Source organism: Xyrauchen texanus, chromosome 14 (assembly GCF_025860055.1).
Source record: "Xyrauchen texanus isolate HMW12.3.18 chromosome 14, RBS_HiC_50CHRs, whole genome shotgun sequence".
Classification (NCBI taxonomy): domain Eukaryota; kingdom Metazoa; phylum Chordata; class Actinopteri; order Cypriniformes; family Catostomidae; genus Xyrauchen; species Xyrauchen texanus.
In genome coordinates this window covers 5,815,239-5,825,827 of record NC_068289.1, presented here as the reverse complement: position 1 = coordinate 5,825,827, position 10,589 = coordinate 5,815,239, and the positions used below count along the sequence as shown (strand labels likewise).

The window sequence follows — 10,589 nt, the reverse complement described above, 5'->3', positions numbered from 1 at the left end:
GATTGAATTAAGATTAAAATCATGATATGGCCAGGAGCGGTTACTAAACTTTAAAAGCAATACAAGATAAGTAATGAATAATTTGATTAGTTAAAAACTATTCTATTCTGTTCTAACAAAACATCTAATTAATGTTCCTCGCTGTGACCTTGATGCAACTCTAATCTTTCCATCTGCCACGGTCATAAACTTTGGTATCATTCTTGACCCTTCATTGACCCTGGTTGCCTATACAACTGTCCCATTGTCCATATGATTGTTATGTTACTGTTCTTTATTGTGAAGTGTCCTTGAGCTCTGGAAAGGCACTATATAAATGAAACATATTATTATTATTATTATTAAAAGCCTGTGTTTTAAAATGTAGTTTTATAATATATATTTTCCATTTCAATCATCATGTAATCATATTTAGTCATTTCTTTTTACAATATTTTTATCTTTCTTTGTGACTCTCTTTAAAATTTTGTCCTGTCATGTGTTCAATTAAAATTATTTATTGTTAGAACAATAAATAAATCTTTTGTCAAATTTTAAAGCATAACTCTTCAGTAAAACAGTGATCTGATGACAAAATAAGGTAAGTGGCAAAATATCAGTATCAATATCAGTAACGGCCTATGATTTTTTTGTTAAAATCGGAATAGGTATTGGCCAAAAATGTTCCTATCAGTGCATCCCTAGTCACTGGTGTTATCAATGTTAAAAACTTGTATTTTGAAAAAACAAAAAGAAAAGAAGGTCAAAGTTCAGAGGAAGAAGATGCTGCTCAAATGCACATATGGTGATTTTCCCACCAAGTTGAATACGTTCATTTACATTTTAACTGTAATTATTTAACATGTTTAATTCAATTATGTCATTGTTTAATTTTCATGTGGAAGATTTTTTATTGAGAAAAAATAAGTAATGGTTTGATTTATTGATTTTAGTGTGATCAGTGGTGTATGCTTTGTGATGCTATTGACACCATCTTAGAAAATTCATATTTTAAGAATAATTGTCACTGGTGTTACAACCCTTCATTCAATAAAAAACCACAGTCAAGTTGTCCTTCATGAATAAAATAATGTCAAGATGTCCAAAAATGTTTACCCTCAGTCAGAAGTCAGTCATTATTTGAGAATGACTCTTCCTTTTTGTTCCACGGAAGAAAGTCATACATGTTTGGAGCAAAATGAGGCTGAGTAAACGATGACAGGATTTCCTTTTAGAGGGGATCTACCCCCTAGGATACATCTGTTTAGGAATGTCCCCATGGACATTTTCTGTAAGGGAGTTTTTAGAGATTCACACACCATTTTGGCAGTAAATAGTCACATCTAAATAAGTATTCTTTAAAAGATCAATTTACTGTGTGAGGACAGTCCTGCTCTTATGTCCTTCATTGTGAGAACTTGGTGTCCATAAATCAATAGAAAGTGTGAGGTCTCAGTTCATTTGTAGGCTAACATTGGGTTGCTTGCATGTTGTTTTAAAATATAATGGACACTAATGATAGACCATGCCATTCATGATCCTCAACAACACCATTAACATCCCCACCACCACCGCAATATTCTGTAAAAACACTTTAATTAAAAAAAGCCCTGTTTCTATTTTCTTTCATAAAGTTCAAACTTTACAACAACTTCACAATGTCATATATAGCCTTGCATAGTCTGAGAACATGACTTTATGATGGCTATTAAAAAACAGCACCAAAACATCTACATGACACTGGTGTTTAAAACAAATCTGACTTATTGCACAAATAACTTCATAAAAAAAAGTAAGTATAAACATTAATAACATCCACAGTGCTATAAAGAGACTTCATGCATGTACTGATTTTCAGGTAAGAAATTATGAAAGGCTCTCGCTCAAAAAAAAACTAGTTTGATGCAACACCTTGTCATAGACTATCATATCAATCCAGTAAAGAGGGCTTTAACGGCATTATAACTGTATACCGGCTACTTCAAAAATGAATTCTTATTATTTCTAATATAAAATTGTGGCACATTTTTGGAAAAGCAGCTTTTACAAATTCCAGCAAGATACTGATTTTAAAAGAAGTGCTAAGAACTGCATGACCAGGAAAATTGTCCTTGAATATTACCACACATAATGCTTTATAGGGTAAATCATGGATGTCCACTCCTCAATATCAAGTCCTGGCATGATGCATGTCATGAATTTGAGGGGGACACTTTGCTTTAGCACTGTCTGGCCTAAACAATAGTCTTGACCCTAGATCAGACGTCTGGGTCAAAGAGTGCAGGTAACTGTAGAATGTTTTGATAATTTGGCTTTAACATTTTGCTTCCACAAGTGATTTGTGAAGTTTCTACATGTATTATGACAGATTAGCGCTGATCCGGATCCACTGGAGGCCTTGTCTGGTATACTGGATGACGTGGGCCATGCTGCTATGCAGAGTCAAAGGTCCCGTCAGTGTGTTCAGATAGTTAAAAAATTCTGTTGAAAGAAAGAGAGAGAAATAATGCATTTGCCTGGTCAGTTGTATACAGAAATGTCCAATGACATAAAGGATAATATTCATTTTGAAAAAGTTTTTTTTTAGGGGTGGGTCTACACCTCAATGGAACTTCGGCTGACATAAAAATATGTGCACTTCTGCTGCACGCATTAATAGTAGTATAGCATGGGAGCTGACTGAAAAAGTGTGACTACTAGCTTGAGTCATTGTTTTCCTATTTTGATAGAAAATAATGATCAAACTGAGGTCTCCCTCAAGCAATCAAAAGCTCAGGAATCAGCAAACTTTAAAAAGTGATGGGTGCTTAAAAAACACGCTTCATAAAGCTTTGAAAGCTTGACAAACAATTTGTTTTGATCCAATACTTCCAAACGTACATCACACTTGTCAAGTCAAGTGATTTCACCAGTAAGCGTCACCAGTGTGAAGCAGTATAAACACTTTGCAATGCAGAATCATCACACCTAGCTCAAAGGAACACTAATGGTTACTCTCACACAGGGTAACTAAACCAACAACAACAAAACATGTCATAACTAGAGCTGTCAATCGATTCAAAATTTGTATCAAATTAATTACATGATGTCCCGAATAATTAATCGCGATTAATTGCATTTAATCGCATATACAAATATTTGCTGAGAAAGCCCTCATATAAAAATAATTGGGACATCACACCTGAGACCTTGTAACACTAACGAGTCACATGACACCGGGGAGGGAAAATGGCTAATTTGGCCCAATTTGGACATTTTCACTTAGGGGTGTACTCACTTTTGTTGCCAGCGGTTTAGACATTAATGGCTGTGTGTTGAGTTATTTTGAGGGGACAGCAAATTTACACTGTTATGCAAGCTGTACACTCACTACTTTACATTGTAGCAAAGTGTCATTTCTTCAGTGTTGTCACGTGAAAAGATATAATCAAATATTTACAAAAATGTGAGGGGTGTACTTACTTTTGTGAGATACTGTGTGTGTATATATATATATATATATATATATATATATATATATATATATATATATATACAGTATATATAAAATATTCAGATAATTAAAATGCATTACATTCCTGTGGTAGAAGAGTTAATCATTGATAAGACAATACAAAAAGTGGCTTTAGAATACAATTTATTGTTTACTACCATATTATTGATCATAAGTCAATCATTGGCACACAGTTCACAGCAATCCATTACACAAGTGGATTTGTCAATCAGTTCGAGATTTATTATGAGGGCTTGTTTACGGACCCATCAATTTCAACAAGCGTCAGAAATGCTCGTGTAGCGTCTCGGGTGCGTTGCGTCATAAACATAATTTTTTAGGTCACTTTGTCAAGTTAAACATAGTTTAATAATTAGAACACATCTTGAGATCCCTTAGATCGAATTTGCGCTCCATCAAATGTTTGAACGCAAGAACGTGACGCATGTTTGTGTTGTTGCTGCTGGATGTTTGTTTTCTTCACTGTATAAACTGCGCGTTGCTCATACAGCTGTCATTTCACTTACTGCCCTCTGAAGTAAACAGGTGGTACTACAAGCTTGCATTTCTCAGGAATCTTCTTTATTACGGTCCGGGAGCATTGCGAATAAACTTTTTTAACCCGTTATTTTTAATACAATTAATCGCACTGAATTAACGTGTTAAATCAACAGCCCTAGTCATAACATAAAGCGACATAATAAACATTAAATGGAACTTAAAACATAACTATAACCCCAAATAACTTTTAAATGTTAGTGTAAAGGGAGTCAATGGAAAGGAGGAGGCAAGAACCGGCTTGACAATATAAATAATAGTTTTAATGATAAACTTAAAAGACAAACACACACATGATGGACATGTCCGTAAACTATCTCTCTCTCGTCGCACCACCGTCTGTCATCGACCTTTATCCCTCTCGGAGGCTTAATTAGCCTGATAAGGGACCGGGTGTGTATGATCACGACCCGGCCCCGCCCTCCACCCTGCCCCAGTTAATAAATAACACTCCCAAAAATCCTGAAAAAATAGTCCCCAAATCCTGCACAGATGTCCCTCATTAATTATGCAATGACAACAGCCAATATCAACTCCTCAAGCATAAACAACAACAGACGTTAAAGTATAATCCTGGTAAGGACTATGATTAGATGTAGTCATAGCATCTGATATTCATTTAAAACGGAAAACATGCCATTTTGCCCTTTGCTTTAATAAGAAAAGTGGAAATATGCAGACATCTGGCCTTAGCCACTGATCTACAAACGCCCCAGAACATGAACAAAACAAGCAAGAAATGAATGAAAGTGGTAAGTTTAGCAAGTCAAATAAATCGGTTTAGTGTTATTCATCTGTCAAGAAGGAAATTTGTCTTAATCCAATGTCAGTAAGACAAGATTAATATCGAAGATGAGTCACAAAGTCAGCAGCATTAGACAAAGTAGGATAATTAACAAATATTGCTTTGTATCCTATTATTAGGGATGAGTAAATAACTTTATCCATTACCTCTTCAAGTCACACAATGTCGAATGTAGAATGCTGCTTTTAAATCAGTATAAAACACAGGGCATGTTGTGCTTATGTAACATTGTTGAATGCAGACACAAACAATAAAAAAAACAAATGATTTAATAGACATAGAATAAAAAGAAGGACCGATACACAAGAACACTCAGTTAAACCAACAAAGTTTTCAAGTAGTATCCGAAACCGAAGACAGCTGCCTCATCAAATTTGTGTGTGAACTGTGAATATAGTGAGAAATGTATGTACGTCAACATTTGAACTATGTATGTAGATAAATAACTAGTCAGTCACCGTAATTTTGACAATCTTGGAAGCCCCCACACACTTCAAAACTCGTTCCGGCGCTGGTGGGTGACCAGGGCTCAAATACCAATAACAAAAAATATGTAGTTTTTTTTCTAGCAGAGCTTTCAAACACCTAGTTTTTCCTGGGCAATAAAAGTGGAAATGTTCAGTACAACTTTTTTTTTAAATAGTGTCCAAATACTTAAGATAAATGAGACATTAACTTTACATAATATCTGTCATACCAAGAGAAAGATGACTTTTCAGAACTATTAAGCACATTGAGAAGCAACATTATGGTGCTGTATAAAAATAAAGTTTATTATCATTATTATTATTATTATTATTATAATGGGGCCCTGAGGAGATGAAGGAGACAGCATTGCATCTCTTCCTCTGAAACCCTGAGCACTCACCCTTATTTTCTTTGGCCAGGGTATCAGCCAACTCCCAGTACTCATAACTGTACAGTACACTGTTGGTGATATTGAGGTGGTTTGCTGCCATCTGGTGGATACGATGGGGAATGCTGATGGCGTTGCTCGGTGAGCTGGCTGTGTGAGATCCCATTATATTGACCGAGCAAACAGAGGCTGGAGGAACAGCTCCCCTGTAGAAGCACACATACAGATGTATTGACACTCAAACTCAACATAAAGGTCACTCACAGTGCCTGTGTGTTAAAGGAATACACATAATTAAACCTTACTTTCCAGCATCATTCCAGGGCGGGGGTTTGTGGGGTGCTTTTGGAGAACTCTGTAAAAATAGAAGGTATATATACAGCTTTAACCAGGACAGATTTGTTCTTTAAACAAACTGTTTTTTCTTGGTATCAGTTGTCTTTTGTGCAGGGGTCATCAACGTGTCCATACATGGAGAAATGTGTCTGTGACTAAACATATTAGGACTGAGAGAAAAAAATGTCTCAATAGTCACTTTTAAGGTTATCTGCGAAACAATTTGAATGTATTGCATGCAATGTAAGGGTTCAGAGGACATGCTCCAATCAGATAAAATCAAATGAGATATACATTTCCAGCAAGTTGATCAACTAGCAAGAAGTGGATTTTTTAATCTATTCTGGGAAAAGGAGTTTATTGTGAAAGTTTACAGGTCAGTAGAGTGCATGAGGTGTGGTCAGACAATAAAGCAACTTAAAGGAATATTCTGGATTCAATGCAAGTTAAGCTCAGTCGACAGCATTTGTGGCATATATTGATTTCCACAAAAATTTATTTTGACTCAGCCATCCTTTTCTTAAAAAATCTGGGTTACAAAGAGGGTCATACAATGGAAGAGAATGAGAGCATTGTAAATGTTAAAATACTCAATGTTTCAAAAGTGTAGCCACAAGACATCTAAATAAATATGCATGTTAGCATGATTTTAGTGTGATAAAATTCCTTTTCCGTGTAAATTTATAGCCAATTTTGTAATGTCAACAAAGCCAAAATCCTTAAAAAGGCTGTAAAATTATGATTTAAACAACTTTACAGGTCAAATAACACATGAGTTTTAACAGAAGAATTAATGCAAGTGCTTTTATACAATTATAAGCTTCAAATTTCTGACTTTAAACGCTCCACAAATGTGCCTCATTTACTTCCCTTGTAATTGCCCCACTGTAACCTCGATTATTGTTTTCTTTAAAGAAAAGGAGGGATGGTAATCAACATCATGCCGCAAATGCTGTTGATTGAGCTTAACTTGTATTAAACTTCCTTTATATATTATATTCCTTTAAAGCAACAACAGTGGGGATCCATAGTGAGAAGTGGTGCAAGAGGAGAGCAAAAATATTTGGAATATCAGTTGAATTTTTGCAATCAAAGCAAAGGAGGCAGGAATGGAGCGAGTTAAGCTCATGTCTAGTTGTATCGGTTAAGACCTCACTGACCTCATATTAGCATTTAAACTTGCCAAAGCAAAACTACAATTTACCGCGGGCAATACTTTAATAGTTGCAAGTAAAAATTACCCAAAATCTTCTGCTTTCAAGAGACTAAATTAAATAAGACACTTTCAGTTCACACTTCTGTTATGCATCATTGTTGAAAATGTAAATTTGCATGTGTCTGTTATTAAAATTGCATTTTAGCCAAACTGTTTGTTTCATGCTGACATAGTGATAACCTCTGCTTTTTTATTTTTGATTGTGTGTTGAAGTTTGTTGATAATGTTAAAGGGATAGTTCACCCAATAATTAAAATTCTCTCATTATTAATATATCCTCATGCCATCCTCATGCGAATGAATTTCTTTCTTCTGCTGATAACGGAAGAATATCACAGCTCTGTAGGTCCTAACAATGCAAGTGAATGGTGGCCAGACATTTCAAGCTCCAAAAATCACATAAAGACCACAAATATACTCCATAAGACTCCAGTGCTTAAATCTGACTGCAGAAGTGATAAAAAAGATCAATATTTAAGTCCCTTTTTACTATAAATCTCCACTTTCACATTCACAATTTGAAAGTAGAGATTTATAGTAAAAAAGGATTGAAATGTTCATCTGTTTCTCACCCAAGGTGATTGCATCGCTTCTGAAGTTATAGATTAAACCACTGGAGTTTTGTGGATTACTTTTATACTGCCTTTATGTGATTTTTGGACCATCAAAGTTCTGGCCATCCTTCACTTGCATTGCACAAATGAAAAATCTTAATTTGTGTTTTGCAGAAGAAAGAAAGTCATACACATCTGAGATGGCATGAAAGTGAGTAAATGATGAGAACATTTTCATTTTTGGGTGAACTATTCCATTAAAACGAACACACACACACACACACACACACACACACACACACACACACACACACACACACACACACACACTATCCATAGACATAATGATTTTTATAATGTACAAACTATAAATTATATCCCCTAAACCTAACACAACCCCTAAACCTAATCCTCAAAAAACACTTTCTGCATTTTTACATTTTCAATAAAAAATAATTTAGTATGTTTTTAAAGCGATTTGAATTATGGGGACACTAGAAATGTCCGCATAAACCACATTTATAGCATAATAACCTTATAATTACCAGTTAGTAACAAAAGTCCTCGTAAACCACTTAAACCTGCCCACACATACCTTGAAGTAGTCTAGCAGGACTTTAGAGTATTTCAGAGCGTGGTCCTTTTTAAGTCGGAACATTTGCCAATAGAGGAGAGCAAGACAGCGGAAACTGAAATCCAGAAACAAAATGTATTTGTCTTAAACTAAATCAAAATGCAGCAAATATGTTCAGAATCACTGTACAGAGAGTTACAGATTTGTGTAGAGTTGTATTTACCACAGTACAGCTAGCTGTTTGTCCACCTGACTGGCTCCAGGGTCTGCATGACTCTTCAGTCTCATAGCGTATCTAACCAACACAGAGAATGTTCAAATCAATACAGGGGTCTCAGACAGACAGAGAGTCAAAGGAGGAAAAAAGAGACAAAATTCTTACACACCTTACGAGCTCCACAGTTTCAGTGTACATAGAGAAGGGGGACTTGGACTCCAGTGGCCCCTCTTCCATGACTTTTCCACATTCCATAAAGGCCAAAGCAGCATCCACATAATTCACAGCTTTGCCTAACTTATCCACCTGAGAACAGGTAGGGACAGAAAGGCAAAAGAGCATTGGACGCAACAGATATATTCAGTATGCCCTCAAAAAGTATACTTTGGTACACTTAAGTCACTCTTAAAAATGTCTGAATGTCAATGCATTAGATAGATAATATATCAAACCAAGTGACATCTGCAAACAAATTATGCTAGAGATTTTCTAAGAACTAATTTTTTCAAATTATTTTTAACCTGCTGATCTTAAAGGGATAGTTCACCAAAAATGAAAATTCATTCACCCAACCATTAACCCACCCTCATGCCATCCCAGATGTGAATGACTTTCTTTATCCTGCAGACAAAGATTATTAGAAGAAGATCTCAGCTCTGTATGTCAATGTGAATAGACACTAAAACTTTGAAGCTCAAAAAAGCACATAAAGGCAGCTTAAAAGTAATCCACACAACTCCAGTGGTTAAATCTGTGTCTTGAGTAGTGATATGATAGTGTGGGTGAGAAACAGATCAATATTTAAGTCAGTTTTTACCATATATTCTCCTTTCTGCCCTGTAGCTGGTGATATGCTCAAAGAATGCATATCACCAAAAATAAAAGAAGAACGTGAAAGTGAAAGTGGAGATTTATAGCAAAAAAACACATAAATGTTGATCTGTTTCTCACTCACACCTATCATATCTCTTCTGAAGATAAAGATTTAACAACTGGAGTCTTTTATGCTGTCATTATGTCCTTTTGGAGGTTTGGTACCCATTCACTTGGCAAGGTATGGACCTACAGAGCTAAACTATTCTTCAAAAACATATTCTTTCTGGGTGGCATGAGGGTGAGTAAATGATGGGTGAACTATAACTTTAAGGTAATTGTGGTGGATGTATGAAGTCAGTTCCCTTAAGGTTCATACAGGTGGTATCCTAGCACAGAAATTACATGTGTAGTTCATCACAGTAAATATGGACATGTTCCACAAGTTTGACAACCAGAAAATGTTATTGGTCATAATTTTGAATAACATACTGTATCTATTGATTTATAATTATAAAAAAATATATATTTTTGCCAAATGTTTTGCTAGGAAGGTGTGCTTGTACTATATTTCTTATAATAAAATGCCACTAGGTTTGATATTTTGTTATATAATGCATAGACTTTAATTATGGCTTAAATATTGAATTTTGTGGGGCCACTGACCACTTGTTTGACTGTGAAAAGTAGTTTTGAAATCTAAAAACAAAACCATCTCGCTGAAAGTCTTTATCTAGTGGCAATATGAAGTGTCTTAAATGTGTGTTCACAATGCTGTAATACCATAGCATCTGCTCGATGTTTTAACCTCTTGGCCTCATGTATGTAGTACTCAGCATGATGAGAGCTAATGTGAGGGGAAGAACAGAGAGATGTGAGTGAGTGAGACTACAGGAGAGGTATTGAATATTAAGATCTGAAGCATCATTAAACGAAATGGAGGCATTAACTCACACATCACTGATAGGCACAGTTCCTTTAGTGAAGTGAAGAGGAAGGGTTAGGGGAGGATCTCGGGATCCAGAAAGAGTTTGTGGCGGTCGTGATACCCCGATACACTCCACCTCTATCTTGGGCTGTGTCTTTTGGACCTGTGATGGCAATGATAAATTAAAGCATTTAACATTAAAAGGATTTGGGTAAATATAAGTGTTAAAAAAGGCATTTGCTAAATGAAATCCCTTATGA

The 10,589-nt window shown here is 35.4% G+C and overlaps 1 protein-coding gene across 3 annotated transcripts in view; it reads right to left on the bottom strand.

Annotated features, from left to right (window-relative positions):
- Nucleotides 1-1,287: 1,287 nt before the first annotated feature.
- aff3 (AF4/FMR2 family, member 3) overlaps nucleotides 1,288-10,589 on the bottom strand; it is a 31,655-nt gene continuing 22,353 nt past the window's right edge. For all 3 annotated transcript variants that reach the window (XM_052142598.1, XM_052142600.1, XM_052142599.1), the window contains 8 exons: nucleotides 10,356-10,492; nucleotides 10,185-10,248; nucleotides 8,758-8,894; nucleotides 8,595-8,666; nucleotides 8,393-8,486; nucleotides 5,997-6,046; nucleotides 5,704-5,897; nucleotides 1,288-2,460 (listed from right to left, as the gene is read on the bottom strand). In XM_052142598.1, coding sequence (XP_051998558.1) covers nucleotides 2,339-2,460; nucleotides 5,704-5,897; nucleotides 5,997-6,046; nucleotides 8,393-8,486; nucleotides 8,595-8,666; nucleotides 8,758-8,894; nucleotides 10,185-10,248; nucleotides 10,356-10,492 — 870 coding nt within the window. In that variant the 3' untranslated portion in view covers nucleotides 1,288-2,338. The remainder of the gene's footprint in view (nucleotides 2,461-5,703; nucleotides 5,898-5,996; nucleotides 6,047-8,392; nucleotides 8,487-8,594; nucleotides 8,667-8,757; nucleotides 8,895-10,184; nucleotides 10,249-10,355; nucleotides 10,493-10,589) is intronic.